Here is a 23,273-nt window from a genome sequence, read left to right as displayed (position 1 = left end):
CCACTTGTAAGTTGTGTGGTCTGGGCAAACGTTTTACCTCTTTGAACCTCGTTGTCTCCTCTGTCCAATGGGGGTGATTCAGCCTTTACCCAGCTGTATCTGAGCCAATCAGCTAGAATGTAAGCTCCGTGAGGGCCGGGCCTTTTGTCTGCTTTTTTCACTACTGGATGTCCAGCACTGGCGCCTAGAACAGGGCCTTGAAGAATGCAGTGCCCCATACTTAAGGCTGTTATTCCCAAATATGACCACAAGATGGCAGCAAAGGAGAGCGGGTCCCAAGACAAGGCTGTCACAGTTCTCAGGACTCCTACACACTTCCAGACACCAGGTCTCCCTGCATTAGGGCATGGAGGGCTCTCATTGCTTCCTGAGCTTCCCTGACTGTGGGCCATGCAGATCCCAATTACTTAGCGCCTTTGAAGTGGCCCGCTGCTGCTCAGGTGTGAAGGGACAGCATATTCCATGGGATGCTTTCCGACTGTGGTCCAGCAGAGCTGTGTAAACCACAAAGAAGGGCACTGGATTGGATCTTGAGTCTTAAATGGTGCCGCCTGGGGCATTGGGGTGGGGGATGAGGAATCAGAGTGGGGTGTGGCTTAGACGCCTGGATTGGGAATGTCTAAAGGTATCATCACCTAAACAACAGTTGATGAGGAATCTTTACACTGTCATCTCATTTTGAGACTGGTGTTATGGTTATGGCTGGCGCCTTCAGGTTATATCTCAAATATTTCCTTCTCAGAGATGTTTCCCCTCATTGAAAGTAGCCCCCACTTTGTATCACACTTTTTCAAAGCACTTACCGCCATCAGAAGTAATTTTGTCTCTATTTTGTAAGTTGCTTTTGTGTGCCTGTTGTTCTCCACTCACCAGGATGTTTAGGACAGTGTCAGAGAGGATTCTAGAAGTGGAGCTATGCCTGGCATACAGGCGAGTGCTCAGACAAGAACTGATGAACGTGGAACAAATTGCACCCCCTGTGTAGCTGCCGCTCTCATGACATCCTGAACTTTTCCTATGATGCATGGATCACACAGTTCTTGGGGGATTTGTCTCTTGTTCTGCTCCCCAGGGGTTGCAAGCTCAAGGAGGGAAGGACCACATCCCACGTTCAGTGCCCTGTCCCTGGTGTCTTGCACAGTCCCTGGCACCTGAGGTGACCAGAAAACATTTAGTGGTGGCTTTCTACCCAGGATCACATTGAATTGACACGCCAGCCTCATGAGGCACAGATACCTACGCCCTTTCTACGTGTCGGGGAGACCGAGGCTCAGAGAGATGAAATAACTGTCCCACCAGGCATCGCAGCTTAGAAGAGGTGGAGGCAGCCTTTGAACGTGGAACTCTACTACCTCTGAATGCAGACATGACTTGAGAAGGAGAATTTTGACTTCTGCTGCTCGTTCTCTCTCTCTTCTTAGTTCCTTTTACTGAGTCTCTTAACCTCACTCAATCCTCTTATCTGCAATCGGCTTCCAGAGAGGATTCAGATCACCTTGTCTCGCAGGCAGCTGCATCAAGATCCCCGCAGTCCCTGTAACTAACTGGTGGTTATACGGGTACTTGAAATAGCCTCCCTCTGCTGCCTGCTCTCTCTCTCTCCGTCTGCTTGTTCTGGGCTCTGCAGAAGTGCTCAGCAGTGCCGGTGCCCAGTTCCTGCAGGGTTGGATTCTGCCGTACATGCTGTAAAAAGGCGAGGGCTCTGCCCCAGGCTTTCCTGTTCCCTGCTGATCACCCGCCTCCTCTCCTCCAGGAGCTTAGCCTTGGGTGGCAAATCCCGGCCTCCCTTCCTGCACTGGATTTGAGGCTAATGGCATTTCCTCTGCCGGCTTTGGAGGTATGCCCGGCGGCCCCCATGCTGCTCTCTGCAGCCTGCCTGCCCTGCCCTCACTGCAACAGACGGAGAAAATAAATGAAAATGAGGTGAGTGGGGAGGAAATCTAGTGAGCGGGAGAGGGACTGGAATCCAAGACGGAGGCTTGAGCTAAATGGAGCTGTGGGATCTTTAAGCCACAAAGAAGACCAACAGCAAAGCAAAGGGTAACAGACCAGGGGCCATCTTTGAAATCCAAGATTTTATCTAAAGGCGGTGGCGGCTGTGGGTTCTGAAGGAGTGAAACGGAGCAGGACCCTGTGGGGCTCCTGGGAAATAGGCTTCACTCAGCCTCCATGACCTTCCCTGAGTTCCAACTAGCAGGTTCAAACCTTGTAATCAGGGAAGGGAGGGAATGCAGAGACAAGGGAGGAACAGTCAAGAAACAACAGTGCAGCCTTGGGGCAGGGTCCTGGTTCCCCCTCAAGGGATACGCACAACATCTTTGAGCTGTTTTGCAGATACTGAAACCTCCACCAGGTGGGAGAAGTTAACTGTGTGCTGCCCACAAGCATGCAGACCCCAGACCGGGTGGAACCGGAAGGTTGATGATGCCACTCCCACGTACCTCCCCACCAACCAATCAGAAGAGTGTCCACGAGCTGATCACGCCCTCTTTGACCCATTACCATAAAACTTCTCACTACCCCCTCCAGGTCCTGACACACAGTTTTGAGGGCATTAGCCCTCTGTGGCCCCCTTTGCCTGACAGAGCTGTTAGGGGAAGAACACTGACTGAAACTGCCTGCCCTGGCCAGGCACCACAGTAGCCACTTGCATGAGTTATCTTACAACAGGAGGTCCTGGTAAGGAACATGGAACTAACAAGCCACCACCAACCAGAAGAATTCGGGAAAAGTCAAAAGGAGACACCAGTCCACATGTACTACCAACCTCCCAGCATCCTCCTCGCTGGAATCCATCTGGGCTGAGCAATGCACGTGCCACCAGAAAGGACCCTCAATCGGAATGGTTGGCCAGAGACAACCCGTAAACTCACCCGATCACCATAAAACCCGAGACTGTGAGCCACGTGGCAGAGCCGTCCTCCTGGGTTCCCTCACCCTCCTGCTCTACCCCTAGGCGCCCCTTCCCAATAAAGTCTCTTGCTCTGTCAGCACGTGTGTCTCCTCGGACAATTCATTTCCGAGTGTTAGACAGGAGCCCACTCTCGGGCCGTGGAAGGGGTTTCCCCTTCCTGCAACAAAGCAACAAAGCTATTCTTTTCTACTTCACCCAGAACTGTCTCCAAGATTTAATTCAGTGTCAGGGTACAGAGGCTGGATTCGGCTTCCGGAGGACACTCACGGAGGACTCTGAGCCCGGGGTGGGGATGGTATCTGTATTCTTTTCACAGCCCTCCCACCCTCTTGCCCAGGATGCCCTCTTGGAAGACTTTTTGGGTCCATTTTGTTACCTGTATCAATGGAAGACTGTGGTGGATGGCGTGGGACACACTTCCAGAGAAGCCGGGGCTGGATAAAGAGGTGGGTAAAGAGGGGTCAGGGGCCAAGTGTGGAAGGGCTTTCTGGGGAGTTTGGGCCTCTGAGCAGGCAGACCTGGACCCTGCTCGTGTACATCTTCCTTCCTGTGTTCGCTTAGGGGTTCATTCATTCAACAAATGATTTTGAAGACCTACTATGGCTAGTCATGACATCAGCCACAGCGTTAGAAGCCAGAATGAGACATGGTCCTGATGCAGAGAGTTCACATCTGACACGGAAGCCTGAGATGCCATCAATTGATTATTTGGGCTCTGCATGTCTTTCCTTCACTGAATCTGTTCCTCTAGGAGGCCTGGATGCTACTGGCCTTGAAGTTGGCCAATAACAATATTTTGGGAGGTTGGATTCTCTAGAAGAGATACAGATCCCTTCTATTTAAACAACAGGGGCTCAGGGCATTGCGTTTTAAACTATTAACGGGAACTGTGATCTCATCTGTAATTAGCATATGAGGAAGTCATAGATAATTAGTAGTTTATTATAAAATGTGGTAAAGTGTGAGCGCACACTCCTGGGGGGGGCGGGAGAGGCAGGGCACCAAGACACAGTGTGCAGTGGGGGAACTGGGGCGACAGCACTGGCATGCTGGTTGTCGATCGTCAACGTGGCATCACTGTCACCCTCTCCTAATTTAGGTCCCCTCCGAATCACAGAGAAGCCAAGAACTGCATCCTGGCATCCCCTTCCCCATGTAGTTCTGGGCTATAGTTTTCCAAGGTGCAATGGTTCGGAGGGGTTTTACATCTACTCAAGGAAAAATATAGGACTCGAGGTGGCTGTAACATGTGCACAAGTTTTGTTTGGACAACATGTTGCTGGATTTGCAATGCAGTGCACCTGGCTCCAAAGGCCACACACTTAACCACTGGATGACGTAGTGTTGTTGGATTCTGGGCAAGTGGGCTGAAGGTCAGAGAGCTATTATGTATGGAGAAACCAGCCTATTCACTGCAGGATCTCAATCAAGGATAACTGTGTAGTTCCTGTGTGTATGTCTATGTGTGGACTTGTGGTGATAAGAGCTAGAGATAAGGAGGAAGAAGGAGAAGGGGGCAGGGTGGTTGGAGAACCAGCTAGATGTGCCTGGGCCAAGCTGGGAATTAAGGAGTTGCTCTCACCCTGGCTGGGGCCACAGGAAGGTAGAGGAAGAGAAGATGAGCTTCTTTACAGAGAACACTGGACTTCTAGCTCATGGGACAGCCAGGTGGGGTTGACTTGGAACCTGTTAGATGTTTGGTTTCCCAGTTCAGGAGAGAGGTCTGGGCTTACCTTTAGAATCATCAGCAGAGATGGTGGCTGATGTCATGGGAAGAAGTCTAACGGATTGTGTATAGGAAGGGAGCTTAAGATGGAGACATCAGAAAACTGACTGAAGTCTTACCCAGTAGGGAAGCAGCTACGAAGAGCAAGGGAGGTGAGCATCCCATGAAGGAGGGAGTGGTGGGCTGGGCCACATACTCCAGAAAGGTCCAGCGTTATGACTGCATCTTCACTTTGGATCTTTCCCCCGCCCTCCAACTCACACATCCAGGGGTGCCACAGGCATCTCAACTTGACCTGTCCCAAAGCAAACCTGGGATCTTCCCCCAGTCTCGCTTCTCCCAGTGTCATCAGCGTATCAGTAATCCATCCAGGTCTTCAGACCTCAAAACCTGGAATCATCCTGGCCCCTTCTCTTCCATACCTTGCATCCAATCCATCATCAAATATGGTGAGCTTCTGCCCTTGCCTCCCCATCGTTGTATCACAACATGGCAGACATTTCTACAAAAATATAAGTCTGAGCATGAGCCCCTTCTGCCCCAAAGCCTTGAGTGGTTGTCCGTCTCATTCAGGGGAAAGCCCTTGATGCTGAGAGTTCGGCCAAGGGCTAGAGGACGTGGTGAGGGGAGCCAGTCTGTTTGAGGTCCGGCTGCTGAGGGATTTGTTTCAAATCTCTGTATATGCCTAGATCCTTCTTCTCCCCACCCATGCCTTTGTTAAAACAATTTATCAACCCCAAGTACAGGTCATCTGAACAAAATGGGATTTATTCCTTTGAACCAAGAAGACCTTATTTCACCTGGAATTTGATAAGGGTCCCGGGAGAGGAGTCTCAGCTTGCGGCATCTTCTGTGGACAGTCGGGGTCTCCTTTGCTGTGTCCACACACTCATCAGAAGCCTTCCTGCAGCCCCCAAGAGAGGGCACTTCCCTCAGAGGCTGGTGTCCAAGGGAAGGTGTCTCAAGGGTCGAGAACTTGGGCAACTTCAATAGTTTCTTTGTTTGGGTTAGTATGGTCATTTTTGCAGGAGAGTAAGCTGTCACTCAGAAGGACCTTTGATCAGCTGATCTCTGGTTGCCTACGCGTGTAACACACTGCTTCTGTAGTTGCTAACGATCTCTATCCCCTGGGATGGCAAAGGGGGCTAATGGTGGGACTTCAGGTGTTAGGGAAAGTCTGAGGTTTGCTGCTGCCATTTGTAATAGTCATGAATTTTATATATGAGTGTAGGAGGGAAGAATAAAGACAACCAACAAGAAAGGTTTTTCAAGGAACAACATTTCTTTATTTTTCTTCTATTGTTGAAAGGTTTCTTTGGATTGGGAACCAGGACCACTTTTTTGGTTAAAAAGGAAGCATGAATGTGCGCTCACAGTGCTTTGGAGTGGCAGATTCCGTGTGTGTGTGTGTGCGTGTGAGAGAGAGAGAATTCAGAAGGGGCTGTGTTTTGGGTTGGGTCCCAGCAGAATGGAGATGGGATGTGGAGAGTGGGAGCCAGAAGCAGAGTTACAGTGAGGGACCTGGTGGTTGGCAGGCAGCGTGGGCTTTCCATGGGGATTTGAGCCAATCGCACTCAGGCCCATGGGGCAGGGAGGACCTAAGTGACCTCCCGGTTATAGGGCGGGGTCTTATTTACAGTGAGCAAAGGAATAGAGGTCAGAGCACCCAGATGGAGTCGAAAGGGCCTGAGACAAGGAATCATCTTCTCAGCATTCCAGCTCTAATTCTGCATCCGGGTGCTGAATCTTGGCCAAATGTGTCCCCCTCTTTGGCTTTAGTTTTTTATTTGTAAAATCAAGACTTTGGACCATGCTCTTTAACCTCTTTTCAGCTTAACACTCAATGTTTAGATAGAGTTTTTCAAAAATTTATTCTTATTAAGTTTTATGAGCCTCGGTTTCCTGAGGAACTGGGAAAATAATATCTCTCCCTGAGCATTTTTATGAAGATCAAATCAAATCATATTTGGAAATGGACTTTGCAAACTGTAAAGTACTCTGAAAACATTAGTTTTCATAACCATTATGGTTATGATAATGTCAAGATAGGGGATTAGTGTATTACAAAAAGACGATGTTTGAAATGATTATTTCCAAACAGAAACTGTTTGCATTTCAGTCACACTGTCTGTTTTATAAAAGGTAGAGACAAATGCACAGAGCCGGTCCAGAAGAGTTAGGATGCTTTGCTCAGAGAATGGCGAAGTCATCTTCCCAGGGTGGGAGCGGGCAGGAGGGCGGCTGACGTGCAGTTAATAATTGAAGTAGGCACAGGGTGTCATTCTGCAGGGCACCCTGCCCCCTGGTAAGTCATCAATAAAATATTGAGTTCAGTTGAGTGGAGCCCACAGCTAATCTGAGAGAAACATTCTCACTTGGAAAAGCTGGTTGGCATGGGAGCCAGAGTGTCAGAAAAGCCTGTGGGTTTGGAATAAAAATGCCATGGAAAGAAATGAGTTTCCAATACCCCTTCTCTTACTGCGTCCGAAAGGACAGCCCTGAAATCGGTCAGCAGCAGTTATTGTGGCCCCGGAAAAATTCCACCCATGGAGGGAGCTCCTGCATGCTGCCTGGCGGCCCCCCCCACCAACTCCACCACTTCCCTGCAAGATGGCCACCTCCATCCCAGGAGTGGTCCAGACCCTCTGACTCAGGGTTGAATCTCCAAGGGTCCGGTGAGACCTTTTGCAGCCCTTTAAGTAAACCCACATGCTTTACTTTTTCTTAATTATCATTTTTCATTCTAAAAGGATCACCTACTCATTAAAGAAAATTTTGCAAATATAGACAAGCAAGATGACGTCGAGACAAGGTAACATGGCAAATGTCCACTATTTCAATAAAATCACTGCGTGCTTAATAATAACGACAAGCAACATTGGAGTGCAGCAGAGGGCCAGGATGCTGAGGGTTTTAGATGCATCTTCATGGCATCTGTTATCTTCACGGCAGCCTTACCTGGTGGCATGGATGACAATCTTGCAACTACACTCCCAAACCCAAAATGGTGTAGAAGCTGAAGTTTGTTTTATAACTAATTTGGGGGCTAAACATGACCTGAAACGAGTCCTATTTATAGCCTTTAGTTATGCTACTTGGTGTGAATATTCACGTATTGTTACAACATTATTAATGGGCTTAATTGTTGAGCACTGCCTCAGACCCCTCTGGGATGTTTTCTAGTATTTGGCATGTTTACCATATTTCTCAAATCTGAAAACTTCAGAATTCCAAATCACAGTTGCTTCCTTCGCTATCTCCCTGTAGCCGGTGAAGAATCTGAGGGGCAGAGTTTATGCCACTTGTCTGACATCAAACAGCTGACGAGTAGTAGAGACAGGATTCGAACCCAGGTCCACGCACCTCAAGGAACTGCCCTCGTAACACTCAGCCCAGTACTTCCCAGCCTTTCCCATATCCCGACATACACAGAGAAGGATAACAGTTGTTTGGCCCACTGTGGGGAGAAGATGAGGCTGCTTGGGACCAGGGCAAGTGGTCCAGGCTGTCTCGACGGCAGCTGCTGCACCAGAGTCCTGCAGTCCTCACCCGTTGACACAGCCTGCAGCCTGCTGGCGGGGAGTCTGCCCAGACTTTCAACTTTCATTTAAAGAATAGGATTCACCCATCACAGGGCTGGAGCTTCAGGGCAGGAGCCTAGAACCAGAATACCTGGGTTTCGATCCCAGTGCCACTATTTTCTGGTTGTAAGAACTTTCCAGGGCAAGTTGCTCAAGCTCTCTGTGCCTCAGTCCCCTCATCTGTAGAATGGGGATGATAACATTGTACTTTACTTCCAGCTGAGGGCAGCTACACTCACATGGTCCCTAAAGCAGGAGGAAAGCAGTGGAACTGGTTGGGGGGGGGGGCGACTCTGAGCTCAAGATGATCCTCCTGGGAATTTCCTGGCGGTCCAGTGGTTAGGACTCGGTATTCAATCCCTGGTCGGGGAACTAAGACCCCGTCAGCCATGCGGCACGGCCAAAAAAAAAAAAAGAGCCTCCTGACTTTATGGGATGGCGGTTTGGGAGGTTGCAGGTCCTCAAATCCAGCCCTTGGATGAGTAGGTAGACACCCTTTCCTGTGCTCTAAGAGGGGCTGTGCTTGTCTCATGGGACACTGTGCATTACCCATGCAGGCTGAAAACAGAAGGTGGGAGCAACCTCGATCAGCACTTAGAAGACGTCAACATTAGCCCAGAATACAGAGCTGTTGAGAAAGCCTCTCTCTTAGGCCTGAACATACGTAGGCTAAGCCAGCCCCCTATTCTGTGTTTCTCTTTGCATTTCACCACTTGGGGCACTCTACCTTCTGCCAGTTTATACTTGACGTTTCTCAGATCAAACCTAAAATGTCACAAGCAGAGTTCAGAGGGGAAAAGGTGAGGTTGGAGCCCCTGGCTGGAATATGATGCCAGGTTTGTTTCTGAGTTACACCGGGTTCCTGGAAATCACCTGACATTTGGAGTTCTTTGAACAAATGAGTGGAGTAAACTAAAAAGTAGGTGAACAGAAAATATCTCTCTAATTGCAGGAAGACTGTCTCCCTTTCCTGCCCCCTCCAGCCTTATCCAAGGCCCAAGAAGAGGCATGCTTCTCGACTGTTCAACCACAGGCCAGTTGCCTGCTCCTGTCTCTTGCCCTTTACCCTTTGTAGGCAAACTCTGCACGTCCACTGGGGCCACGAAATGGGCTGGCCTGGGGGGCAGGCACTGAATGCTTTGGGGCTGGGTGTACTGGAGCAGAGGGAGGATGCCCACTCGGTGGGGTTCTTGGTGATCTGATGGAGATTCTCGGCACTGCCTTGCCCCCTTGCTCCTCTGCTTGACGGAGCCCTGAATGAAACCACGCCTCCCAGACTCAGGATGGGGTCCCCATCACGTCCATCCATCCCCCCCCAAGGCTCAGCATCCCTGAATCAGGGTTCTGGATGAGGCTTCACAGCAACAGCCTCATCATTCCCCCCACATTGGCAGCATCCACGGACCTGGGTTTGGCCGGATGCTTCCTCCCTTGAGGTGTGCCCAGCCCAGCCCAGGACCCTAGGACCACATTCTACTTCTAGTCCAGGGACTTTGTCCTGAGTGCTAGCGCAGAGTGTAGGGACAACCTCTGTCCCTGGTAGCCCTCTCCCTGGGGTAGGATCCAGCTCATCAGGGCTGGTCTGCTTACTGGAGCCTCTGCTGAACTGGGCCCAGGTTCCAGAAGGGCCCTATGCTCTGGATTAGACCAAAGCCCGACGCCGCACATCAAGTTTTCTCTGTTGGATACTGTGCTTTTGCAGCCGGACTGCCTCTACCAAGGCTGGCCTCTTTGCCGTGATGTTTGCCGAGTCCCCGACCCACCTGAGCTCAGCTTCCCCCTCTATCCTGTGGCTGCAGCTCTCGGCATGCCCTGAGCTTTACCTTGTTTAAATGTCCTCAGCAGGTTGGGCTGAGTAAACCTCGAGGCTTTCTCCGAGTCTTCGAAGATAATAGTTACCCCTGACACTGGCTGAGGGCTTCGTTTACAGAGGCTTTCACCTGACACACTCTTCACGTTCCACCGGGACCTCCTGTATTTCTTTGATATGAGAACAAAAAGCGTTGCAAACATGGCCACTCAAAAGTCAAGTCCCCAGGGGCTTCCCTGGTGGCACAGTGGTTGAGAGTCCGCCTGCCGATGCAGGGGACGCGGGTTCATGCCCAGGTCCGGGAGGATCCCACATGCCGCGGACCGGCTGGGCCCGTGAGCCATGGCCGCTGAGCCTGTGCGTCCAGAGCCTGTGCTCCACAACGGGAGAGGCCACAACGGTGAGAGAGGCCTGCGTGCCGCAAAAAAAAAAAAAAAAAAGTCAACTCCCTTTCTGTACTTTGTGCTTCTCAGGAAAGGGTAGTCTCCCTTCTATCACGGGGGTCTCACCTGAGATGCCTCAGGTGGGTATTTCCTCCAGAGCGTATCTACTGTGGATTCATTACCTGGAGCTAAGTCTCTTTTAAATGAGCTGTTGTTAAGAGTCAAGAATTTAGATAATGATTAGGATGTCATACTTCTTCCATTACTTAAATCTTGTCCATCCTTCCAACATAGAACTTACCAGAATAGCTTCGTGTTGGCACACATGGGCTTAGACAGGTGTCGATTCTTATGGAAGAGACAGTGCTTTCCTCTCAGTAGTGAACACAGGAAGAATCCATCCCCTAACTTCCCTTCCGGTAAAGTGAGGCCAATGACTGCGTTCTGGCTGGTGACAGAGCAATAACGTAGGCCTGGTACCCAAGACCTCCTGAGTGATCCCCCTTCCTTTCCCTCTCTTTTCTTCAGCTGGCTGGATAGAGAGGATCAAGCAGAGGCATCCAAGTCCCAAGTGCAAGAAGACTAGGTCCCGAGATCATTGCCTGGAAGGCCTCTGCCCCACATGCAATAGGACGTAAATGACAGCTAAATCTCTTATTTTGTTTTAACCACTAAGAATGGGAGTTATTTGTTACAGCACTTTTATTGACCAGTACAGCGCTGAGCCTAGTTCTAAAACTACCTATAAGGTCTTGGGCAATTCCTTTCATTGTTCTGAGCTTTCTCATCCATAGGAAACTTCCCTGGCAGGCTTTGCGGTCAGATGAGAAGAGCTTGGGATGCAGTCTTCCCAGGAAACAGCGTACCTGCCTGCACCAGCTTACCCACCTGCTGACTTTCTAACTGTGGCTGCGGCAGATCAAGTGGCCTTGGTCCCACCTCAGGGCGTTTGTACCTGTTAGTCCTTCTGCTTGGGTCACTTTTCTCCCAGGTTCCATGGGTTCTTTCTCATCATTTAAGGCTAATGCTTTGCAACATGTCCTCAAAGACACGGTGCCTCCAGTTCAGGCAGCGTCCTCGACCTCCAGTTCTTTATCACAATTTCTCATTGCATCTACCCCTCTCTGAATGCAGAGTATTTATATATTGGTTTATAGGAATATTATCTATTAATATTATCCATTAATATTATTGTGTGCCAGGTACATGACAAGCGCTCGGTAAATGGCAGTGCTTAATGATGAGCCCACTGTACTGAGTCTCTGTTTACAGGTCCCTCTTTCCCAAGGTCAAGGACTAGGTCTTACTTATCTTTGCTTCCCGATAAACCTTGTATGGAAGAGATGACCAAGAAATGTCTGTGACGGGAGAGAAACTCAAATCGTGTCTTCGATCTAGTGCATCCAAAGACCAACGAAACCATCCTTGTTCTAAAAAAAATTAAACCTTTTTATTAGTGTATTTATTTTATATATAAAAGAAATACAAAAAAAGAAACACAAAGAAAACACGTTTATGGCAACTCGGACTTGTCGGTGCCTTCGGCTGGGGCTCCCGGCTCAGGCCCACTGGGTGTCAGCAAAGTCCGCCGGTTGTAATGGCCCTTGATGATGCCCGTGTTGTTGTTCTCATTCAGCAGCTGCTTCTGCCTTTGCCTGTTGAGGGACTGGACGAGGCCCAGGACGACCGCGGCCAAGGAGTACTGCCCGGGCAGTCTTCTCGGCGGCAGGATGAATGGGTTGGGTTGGACTCTTCCCAGGAGAAAGTACGTTTTGATTTTTCCTTCCTGTTCACTGATGCCCTTCACATAGATCTCCCCTCGGTAGTCAAAGGCAAAGCCCTGGTCCTTCAGGATGAGATAGGTCTCCTCTGGGACCTGGATTCTGCCGCTGACTCCCGTGCTGTCCATTCGACTTGCCAGGTTCACGGTTTTGCCCCAAATGTCATACTGTGGTTTCTTAGCGCCGATAACACCAGCTACCACTGAGCCGTGACTGATGCCTGTGGGTGAACCAGAGAAACAAGAGATGAGAGAAGAGGGACGTCAAGGAAGGGGCCGCTCCCTGCCTGGGACAGTGACTCTTAAACGAAGGATGTGATCTCTGTGGATAAACTGCAGGGTACAGATCCAGCCTCAGTCACTTATTAGGTGTGTGATCTGCGTTGGGTACTTAACAGATTTGGACCTCCCTTCTCTCATCTGTCAAGTGGAAATAATGAAAGGACGCTGGCATGAGATGATATAGGTAAAGCCACTGGTATATTACCAGACAACCAGTGAGTGCTCGAGAGGCAATAATTATTACTCTCACGTGGATGCTGACTTGTCTTAGCCTGCGGGATGGACAGGGCACTGATGTCGGGATGCTGGGATCGCCGCTTGCCTCTGTGGTCACAGTGCCCTGAGAGCTTGGGCAGCACCTCTTCCTTCCCTGTCTTAGTCTACGTCCTCAGCAGCATTCCCTGGGTCCGTGGCCACAGCCTCCTAACACGCCTCCCTGGATCCCTGCTTGTCCTCCTGCAGACCAGACTCCACGCTGCTGCTGGAACCAGAGGGACTCTCTGATGCACGTCTGATCAAGTTACCACCCACTTCAACACCTGCCACAGCTCCTTTTGCCTATGGGGTAAAGCCCCGGCTCCTCAGGTTCACAATCTAGGGCTTCTCAGAGCCGGCTCTTGCCTAACTTGCCAGCCTCATTTTTGTCACCAGCCTCTCCCTCACCTTTGCACCGTCTCCATACTGCACTGCTCGAGTTCCCCTAATCTGCTGGCGTTTCCACCTCTGTGCCTCTGTCCCTGGCTTTCTCTCTGCTTGGACTGTCATTTACCCCCAATCCCACAGGTTATTTGGTAGATCACAATTTCAAGACCTCCTTGTTTAGGAAATACAGACTTTTTTTTTAAAGGAATGACAGTATTCCACTAAACACATTCACGGGCATATATGTCTCCTTTTACTAGACTAAGGATTTCTCATTCATTCTGCAAACATTGACTAGGCATCTACTATAAAGCAGACACTGTTCCAGGTATTGGGGCTGTGGTGGGAAAGAAAAAAGACATAGCCCCAGCCCTCATGGAGCTTACCTGCTACTGGGGAGAGACGGAAAATAATTTAAAAAATGCAATATAGTATCAGTGAATGATAAAGGTGATAAAGAAAAACCAATCAGGTTAAAGGGATAGAAAAATAGAGGAGGGTGTATTTTGGAGTATGGTGGTTAGGAAAGGCCTTTCTGAGCAGAGATCTAGAGAAAGTGATAGTATAAGCCATGCAGATATCTGAGTTAGATCATTCCAGGCAGAGGGAAAAGCAAGACACACACACACACACACACACACACACACACATACACACACATATACACACACACACACACATATACACACACACACACACGTATAAGATAGAACTGTGAACTTCGAGAAACAGTTCTTGCAGAATGCATGGGAATCACAAGGATGGACATTGCCCTAAAATTTGCAGAGCCCTTCCATAACCACTATTCCATTCACATCTCTTCTTACTGCTATGAGGTAGGCAGGGGAGGTAATAATATAACTCCCAGTTCACACATGAGGAAACTGACACTCAGAGGGTTTAAATGACTTGCCCAAAGTCATAGAGCTGGTTACAGCAGACCCAAAACACAAAGTGAAAGGCTCAATCCCATTGGGAACATGATTTTCTAACCTCTGAACTATACCAGGAGAATAATGTATCACACCAAGGGTTGGCCTTAATTCCAGCAACACCTCCTGAAATTACACAGCCTTTGTTCAAGGTTATAGTTCTGCTTTTTATTCCCAGTTCAATCATGTATTCAATGATTTCAGAAAGGACATGTAGGGTTGTTGGAAGATCTGGAAACAAGCCCTGAGCACCCCATCCATAGATCAAAATATAAAAATATCACTTATTTATTCCAGTGAACAAAGGCATGTGACATTCCTTAGATCTGACAAGTCAGGCATGGGTATTACCTGACCCTTTATACTTGAAAGCTGCTAAGGGAGAACCAAGAAAGTAAAATGGCATGACAGCCAGAGGACACCTAAGACATGAGGATGGCCGTAACATTTGTTTTAGGCCGCACGCTGGCCGCCAGAATGTCGCTGGTCTCAGTCAGGAAGTCCTGGAGTCGCTGCCAGGATGACCATTTGGCTGTGTGATTGTAGGCTAGCTACTCCCCTTCTCTGGGCCTGAGTTTTCCCATCTGTAGAATGTGAATGTGGACTAGAGCAGGGGCTTTCAGACTATGCTTTAGGAGGCCCCCTCCAGACTCCGCGGAGATGCTGAAGAAATTAACAAGTTATCCAAATTGCAGATGACTATTATTACATAGCCGTGACTGTTGTCATTTTGCACAAGGGAGTACCTAAGCCCAAAGGAGGATGAGCTGTGTGGCCGAGTGAAGAGCTATAAAGCTAACTGCCTGTCCCTGGCTCAAGTCAGCATGTGACATCTCCAGGACCAGAATCCTGCTTTTGGCTCAGGGTGTTATCCAGGAGAACGGGAGAGTGATGCATTGACCTCCAGTATCTGGTGACGTAGAAGACGGGAGGGAACGACTGATTAGACAGCTACCTCTCTAATCAGGGCCTTGTGTGGATGGGATTCTGGACAAGTTGGAGGACAGGTGGCTGTCGTCTATCAGTTGCTTGGTGTTTCTGCACACAGGCCAAAATCCTTCCACGGCTTCCAGCATCTTGAGCGAGAGGAAGCCCAGACAGGCCTGTCCTTGGCCAGGTCACACTAAATTTGCTGCCTTTTGCGGGAAAAAGCTCCCCTGGCTTGATGCCCAGGGCACGGGAGGGCTCGATAGAGCAAGGCCAGACAGCTCAGTGGGTCCCCGAGGTGCCACACTTGGAGCTGCTACTCACCAATCCGGAGCTCAAAATTGTTGAAAGAATGCTTGTTGATCTCCTGTATGCTTTCGGTCAGGGCGAGAGAGAAGTCGGCCAGGGCACACAGATGTTCCCACTTATCTTCACATTGCTGTAGCAAACATGAGAGAAGAGGTCATTCGATGGGGCAAACAGGAGCATTGCTGCAGCGGGGTCTGGTCTGTGTCCTACCTCACCCACACATGCCTTCAGGGGAAGTGAGCAGGTGTGTGAGCTCTGTACACCTAAGTCAGTGTCCAGAAACACAGGGTACCAGGAAATTTGTTTCAGAGAGTGTAATATGTGTGACTCTCAGATTCCATTCCCCACCCCTACCCTTGTCTGTTCAAGTTGATGCTGTTCACTTGTGTGTGTGTGTGTGTGTGTGTGTGTGTGTGTGTGTGTGTGTGTGTGTACACACCCTTATGTTCATATATGTGAGGTTTCCAATCTAGGAACCATGTCTATTTCCTTTGAAGTACTCACAGTGTCTGTTTAATAGATGTTTCACATAGACATTTGCTCTCTGAACCTCAGTTTCCTCATCCATATAATGGGGATAAGCATAGTTGCCCTGCGTACCTCATGAGGACTGAATGAGATTGTGTATGTGAAAGAATTCTGTGCCCCTCGAGAGCAGAGGTTGGCAGTCAGCAAAGGGCCAGATAGCAAGTATTTTAGGCTTTGTGGGCCGTGTGGTCTTTGTCATGACTACCCAACACTGCCATTTTAGCCAGACAGGAGCCGTAGGCAAAATATAAATGAATGCATGTGGCTGTGTTCCAATAAAACTTTATTTACGAAAACAGATGGTGGATACATCAGATCACCAGTATAGCAGTTGGGATGATGGTCTATCAGTATTTCCAAACTGAAGTTATTTTTTAATCAATACTTCTAATGCTACCATCCAGTGTTTACACGTTCTACCATCGCCACCACGTCAATCTAAAACGTATACAATGTTAATTATTTACATTTAAATTTGTTTTTGGAGGTGGTGAAGCTGGGGAGAAAATACTTAAAATTTTCATTAGAAGCTCCTAAGTCAATGAGGCCTTGAAATACAATATTTGATATATGTTTGTGTATTTGTGTTTTGGGGGGATAATTTTAAATTATAACTACACTATATACTCTGGTGTAATTATACTTCATTAAATTATTTATATGAAAGAATCGTATCTAGGTTTCAAAGATTCACTTATATATTCCCTGACAGCTACTGGCCCAGTCAAAATCCATGTTTTCTATATTCACCCACACTGTTGCCAGCTGTACCTAACAGTTCCTTTTTTCAAAAAATTTATTTTATTAAAAAAGTTCTTTTTAACATCTTTATTGGAGTATAATGGCTTTGCATTATTGTTAGTTTCTGCCACACAACAAAGTGAATCAGCTATACATATACATATATCCCCATATCCCCTCCCTCTCGCGTCTCCCTCCCTCCCACCCTCCCTATCCCACCCCTCTAGGTGGTCACAAAGCACCGAGCTGATCTCCCTGTGCTATGCGGCTGCTTCCCACTAGCTATCTATTTTACATTTGGTAGTGTATATATGTCCATGCCACTCTCTCACTTCATCCCAGCTTACCCTTCCCCCTCCCTATGTCCTTAAGTCCAGTCTCTGCGTCTGTGTCTTTATTCCTATCCTGCTCCTAGGCTCTTCAGAACCATTTTTTTTTATGTTCCATATATATGTGTTAGCATATGGTATTTGTTTTTCTCTTTCTGACTTACTTCACTCTGTATGACAGACTCTAGGTCCACCCACTTCACTACAAATAACTCAATTTCGTTTCTTTTTGTGGCTGAGTAATATTCCATTGTATATATGTGCCACATCTTCTTTATCCATTCCTCTGTCGATGGGCATTTAGGTTGCTTCCATGTCCTGACTATTGTAAATAGTGCTGCAGTGAACATTGTGGTACATGACTCTTTTTGAATTATGGTTTTCTCAGGGAATATGCCCAGTAGTGGGATTGCTGAGTCATATGGTAGTTCTATTTTTAGTTTTTTAAGGAACCTCCATACTGTTCTCCATAGTGGCTGTATCAATTTACATTCCCACCAACAGTGTTCCCTTTTCTCCACACCCTCTCCAGCACTTATTGTTCCTAGATTTTTTGATGATGGGCATTCTGATTGGTGTGAGGTGATACCTCATTGTAGTTTTGATTTGCATTTCTCTAATGAGTAGTGGTGTTGAGCATTCTTTCATGTGTTTGTTGGCAATCTGTATATCTTCTTTGGAGAAATGTCTATTTAGATCTTCTACCCATTTTGGGATTGGGCTGTTTGTTTTTTGATATTGAGCTGCATGAGCTGCTTGTATATTTTGGAGATTAATCCTTTGTTGGTTGCTTCGTTTGCAAATATTTTCTCCCATTCTGAGGGTTGTCTTTTCGTCTTGTTTATGGTTTCCTTTGCTGTGCAAAAGCTTTTAAGTTTCATGAGGTCCATTTGTTTATTTTTGTTTCCATTTCTCTAGGAGGTGGGTCAAAAAGGATCTTGCTGTGATTTATGTCATAGAGTGTTCTGCCTATGTTTTCCTCTAAGAGTTTGATAGTGTTTGGCCTTCCATTTAGGTCTTTAATCCATTTTGAGTTTATTTTTGTGTATGGTGTTAGGGAGTGTTCTAATTTCATTCTTTTACATGTAGCTGTCCAGTTTTCCCAGCACCACTTATTGAAGAGGCTGCCTTTTCTCCATTGTATATTCTTGCCTCCTTTATCAAAAATAAGGTGACAATATGTGCGTGGGTTTATCTCTGGGCTTTCTCTCTTGTTCCATTGACCTATATTTCTGTTTCTGTTCCAGTACCATACTGTCTTGATAACTGTAGCTTTGTAGTATAGTCTGAAGTCAGGGAGCCTGATTCCTCCAGCTCCATTCTTCTTTCTCAAGATTGCTTTGGTTATTCGGGGTCTTTTGTGTTGCCATACAAATTATGAAATTTTTTGTTCTAGTTCTGGGAAAAATGCCATTGGTAGTACAGTAGGGGTTGCATTGAACCTGTAGGTTGCTTTGGGTACTATAGTCATTTTCACAATGTTGATTCTTCCAATCCAAGAACATGGTATATCTCTCCATCTATTTGTATCATCTTTAACTTCTTTGATCAGTGTCTTATAGTTTTTTGCATACAGGTCTTTTGTCTCCTTAGGTAGGTTTATTCCTAGGTATTTTATTCTTTTTGTTGCAATGGTAAATGGGAGGGTTTCCTTAATTTCTCTTCTAGATTTTTCATCACTAGTGTATAGGAATGCAAGAGATTTCTGTGCATTAATTTTATATCCTGCTACTTTACCAAATTCATTGATTAGCTTTAGTAGTTTTCTGGTAGCACCTTTAGGATTCTCTATGTATAGTATCATGTCATCTGCAAACAGTGACAGTTTTACTTCTTCTCTTCTGATTTGGATTCCTTTCATTTCTTTTTCATCTCTGATTGCTGTGGCTAAAACTTCCAAAACTAAGTTGAATAATAGTGGTGAGAGTGGGCAACCTTGTCTTGCTCCTGATCTTAGTGGAAATGGTTTCAGTTTTTCACCATTGAGAACAATATTGGCTGTGGGTTTGTCATATATGGCCTTTATTTTGTTGAGGTTAAGTTCCCTCTATGCCTGCTTTCTGGAGAGTTTTTATCATAAATAGGTGTTGAATTTTGTTGAAAGCTTTTTCTGCATCTACTGAGATTATCATATGGTTTTTATCCCTCAGTTTGTTAATATGGTGTATCACATTGATTGATTTGTGTATATTGAAGAATCCTTGCATTCCTGGGATAAATCCCACTTGATCATGGTCTATGATCCTTTAAATGTGCTGTTGTATTCTGTATGCTAGTATTTTCTTGAAGATTTTTGCATCTAAGTTCATCAGTGATATTGGCCTGTAGTTATCTTTTTTGTGACATCTTTGTCTGGTTTGGGTATCAGGGTGATGGTGGCCTCATAGAATGAGTTTCGGAGTGTTCCTTCCTCTTCTATATTTTGGAAGAGTTTGAGAAGGATAGGTGTTAGCTCTTCTCTAAATGTTTGATAGAATTTGCCTGTGAAGCCATCTGGTCCTGGGCTTTTGTTTGTTGGAAATTTTTAATCACAGTCTCAATTTCAGTGCTTGTGATTGGTCTGTTGATATTTTCCACTTCTTCCTGGTTCAGTCTTGGAAGGCTGTGCTTTTCTAAGAATTTGTCCTTTTCTTCCAGGTTGTCCATTTTATTGGAATATATTTGCTTGTAGTAATCTCTCATGATCCTTTGTATTTTTGCAGTTTCAGTTGTTACTTCTCCTTTTTCATTTCTAATTCTGTTGATTTGAGTCTTCTCCCCTTTTTTCTTGATGAGTCTGGTTAATGGTTTATCAATTTTGTTTATCTTCTCAAAGAACCAGCTTTTAGTTTTATTTATCTTTGCGATCGTTTCCTTCATTTCTTTTTCATTTATTTCTGATCTGATCTCTATAATTTCTTTCCTTCTGTTAACTTTGGGGTTTTCTTGTTCTTCTTCTCCTGATTGCTTTAGGTATAAGGTTATGTTGTTTATTTGAGATTTTTCTCGTTTTCTGAGGTAGGATTGTATTGCTATAAACTTCCCTCTTAGAACTGCTTTTGCTGCATCCCATAGGTTTTGGGTTGTCATGTTTTCATTGTCATTTGTTTCTAGGTATTTTTTGATTTCCTATTTGATTTCTTCAGTGATCTCTTGGTTATCTAGTAGTGTATTGTTAAGCCTCCATGTGTTTGTATATTTTACAGATTTTTTCCCTGTAATTGATATCTAGTCTCATAGCATTGTGGTTGGAAAAGATACTTGATACGATTTCAATTTTCTTAAATTTACCAAGGCTTGATTTGTGACCGGAGATGTGATCTATCCTGGAGAATGTTCCATGAGCACTTGAGAAGAAAGTGTATTCTGTTGTCTTTGGAAGGACTGTCTTATAAATATCAGTTAAATCCATCTTGTTTAATGTGTCATTTAAAACTTGTGTTTCCTTATTTATTTTCATTTTGGTTGAACTGTCCACTGGTGAAAGTGGGGTGTTAAAGTCTCCTACTATTATCGTGTTACCATCAATTTCCCCTTTTGTGGCTGTTAGCATTTGCCTTATGTATTGAGGTGCTCCTATGTTGGCTGCATAAATATTTACAATTGTTATATCTTCTTGGATTGATCCCTTGATCATTATGTAGTGTCCTTCTTTGTCTCTTGTAATAGTCTTTATTTTAAAGTCTATTTTGTCTGATATGAGAATTATTATGCCAGCTTTCTTTTGATTTCCATTTGCATGGAATATCTTTTTCCATCCCCTCACTTTCAGTCTGTTTGTGCCCCGAGGTCTAAAGTGGGTCTCTTGTAGACAGCATATATCCAGGTCTTGTCTTTGTATCCATTCATCCAGACTATGTCTTTGGGTTGGAGCACGTAATCCATTTACATTTAAGGTAATTATCGATATGTATGTTCCTATTACCATTTTCTTAATTGTTTTGGGTTTGTTATTGTAGGTCTTTTCCTTCTCTTGTGTTTCCTGCCTAGAGAAGTTCCTTTAGCATTTGTTGTAAAGCTGGTTTGGTGGTGCTGAATTCTCTTAGCTTTTGCTTATCTGTAAAGGATTTAATTTCTCTGTCGAATCTGAATGAGATCCTTGCTGGGTAGAGTCATCTTGGTTGTAGGTTTTTCCCTTTCACCACTTTAAATATGTCCTGCCCCTCCCTTCTAGCTTGCTGAGTTTCTGCTGAAAGATCAGCTGTTAATCTTATGGGGATTCCCTTGTATGTTATTTGTTGCTTTTCCCTTGCTGCTTTTAATATTTTTTCTTTGTATTTAATTTTTCATAGTTTGATTAATATGTGTCATGGCGTGTTTCTTCTTGGATTTATCCTGTATGGGACTCACTGCACTTCCTGGACTTGACTATTTCCTTTCCCATATTAGGGAAGTTTTCAACTATAATCTCTTCAAATATTTCCTCAGTCCTTTTCTTTTTCCCTTCTTCTTCTGGGACCCGTATAATTCGACTGTTGGTGTGTTTAATGTTGTCCTAGAGGTCTCTGAGACTGTCCTCAATTCTTTTCACTCTTTTTTCTTTATTCTGCTCTGCTGTAGTTATTTCCACTATTTTATCTTCCAGGTCACTTATCCGTTCTTCTGCCTCAGTTATTCTGCTATTGATTCCTTCTAGAGAATTTTAAATTTCATTTATTGTGCTGTTCATCATTGTTTGTTTGCTCTTTAGTTCTTCTAGGTCCTTGTTAAACGTTTCTTGTATTCTCCCCATTCTATTTCCAAGATTTTGGATCATCTTTACTATCATTACTCTGAATTCCTTTTCAGATAGACTGACTATTTCCTCTTCATTTGTTTGGTCTGGTGGGTTTTTACCTTGCTCCTTCATCTGCTGTGTATTTCTCTGTCTTCTCATTTTGCTTTACTTACTGTGTTTGGGGTCTCCTTTTCACAGGCTGCAGGTTCATAGTTCCCATTGTTTTTGCTATCGACCCCAGTGGGTAAGGTTGGTTCAGTGGGTTGTGTAGGCTTCCTGGTGGAGGGGACTGGTGCCTGTGTTCTGGTGGATGAGGCTGGATCTTGTCTTTTTGGTGGGCAGGACCACGTCCAGTGGTGTGTTTTAGGGTGTCTGTGAACTTATTATGATTTTAGGAAGCCTCTCTGCTAACGGGTGGGGTTGTCTTCCTGTCTTGCTAGTTGTTTGGCATAGGGTTCTCCAGCACTGTGGCTTGCTGTTTGTTGAGCGGAGCTGGGTCTTAGCATTGAGAGAGAGATCTCTGGGTGAGCTCTCGCCAATTGATGTTACGTGGAGCCGGAAGGTGTCTGGTGGTCCAATGTCCTGAACTCAGCTCTCCCACCTCAGAGGCTCAGGCCTGACACCCGGCCGGAGCACCAAGAACCTGTCAGCCACATGGCTAGGTACGTGGGGAGTTTCTTGCCTTTTGGGAAGTCTGAGGTCTTCTGCCAGCGTTCAGTAGGTGTTCTGCAGTAGTTGTTCCACATGTAAATGTATTTTTGAGTATTTGTGGAGAGGAAGATGATCTCCACGTCTTACTCTTCCACCATCTTGAATGTCCTCCACAATTCCCTTTTTGATCACATTTCACTTCCTTTCTACAAATTCTAACCATGCCCACCATTTAAGAACTGATTTAACTGTCATTACTTTTTGATAGTATTTTATTGTAAAATATAAACCTATTTGTATATTTTTAACACTGGAAATATTTGACAAAGCTCAGATTCTTTACCATAATAATAAAGTCATTTTAATGAACTTGTTGTATAATGATTTAGCTCTCCCTAACTGTTAAACATTTACTAAGCAGGACTAACCAAGTCTTCAATAGATAGTACTATTACATACATGCTGTGCCTGTAAAGATATGGCATAATGGTAATACCTAGAATATTAGTGTGTCTATTTGAGAGGACCATTGCTGAAAAGAGATATTTCAAATTTTCTTGGTATAGGATTTGAAATGTGTAGCAATTTGCAATGAAATTTGTTATTAGAGGCAAAAATATCACCAATCCTTTTTGTAATTTGGAAGCACTTAGGTCACTCTCTCTATATTATTATACTTCTTTGCTCTCCCAACTCTTTGCTTGCATTTTTTAGCTTAGACTGCACACTGGCCTGCAACTGTTAATTTACATCTCTGCCAGTCCCTAGGCTGTGAATAATATAAGGGCAAAATATGATTTATTCATCTTTGGGTCCTGAGTTACTGGCACACCTATAGAGTTCAAGTAGACAACACTTGCATTTCATAAGAATGTTTAAATTTAAAGAGGTTAAGTGATTTGCCTCAGAAAATAAAACTGCATGTTGACAACAACAAAAAACAAACCAACAAAAAAACAGATGGTGGGCTGGATTTGGCCTGGGAGATGTGTTTCTGGACCCCTGTGGCAGAGTGATGTGCACAGGTACCTAATGACTATAA

At 45.6% G+C, this 23,273-nt stretch overlaps 1 protein-coding gene and 1 long non-coding RNA gene across 6 annotated transcripts in view; one reads left to right on the top strand and one right to left on the bottom strand.

The window, feature by feature from the left end:
• LOC137209840 (uncharacterized) overlaps positions 1-2,984 on the top strand; it is a 168,353-nt gene extending 165,369 nt beyond the window's left edge. For all 3 annotated transcript variants that reach the window (XR_010936126.1, XR_010936124.1, XR_010936125.1), the window contains one exon: positions 1,073-2,984. This is a non-coding gene — a long non-coding RNA (uncharacterized lncRNA). The remainder of the gene's footprint in view (positions 1-1,072) is intronic.
• An 8,855-nt stretch (positions 2,985-11,839) lies between these two features.
• The window catches only part of ADCY8 (adenylate cyclase 8), a 218,726-nt gene continuing 207,292 nt past the window's right edge, over positions 11,840-23,273 (bottom strand). For all 3 annotated transcript variants that reach the window (XM_067711242.1, XM_067711243.1, XM_067711245.1), the window contains 2 exons: positions 15,302-15,416; positions 11,840-12,415 (listed from right to left, as the gene is read on the bottom strand). In XM_067711242.1, coding sequence (XP_067567343.1) covers positions 11,928-12,415; positions 15,302-15,416 — 603 coding nt within the window. In that variant the 3' untranslated portion in view covers positions 11,840-11,927. The remainder of the gene's footprint in view (positions 12,416-15,301; positions 15,417-23,273) is intronic.

Source organism: Pseudorca crassidens, chromosome 17 (genome assembly GCF_039906515.1).
Source record: "Pseudorca crassidens isolate mPseCra1 chromosome 17, mPseCra1.hap1, whole genome shotgun sequence".
NCBI classification, from domain to species: Eukaryota; Metazoa; Chordata; class Mammalia; order Artiodactyla; family Delphinidae; genus Pseudorca; species Pseudorca crassidens.
Note: the sequence above shows the minus strand (reverse complement) of the source record. Positions and strands in the feature narration are given on the sequence as shown.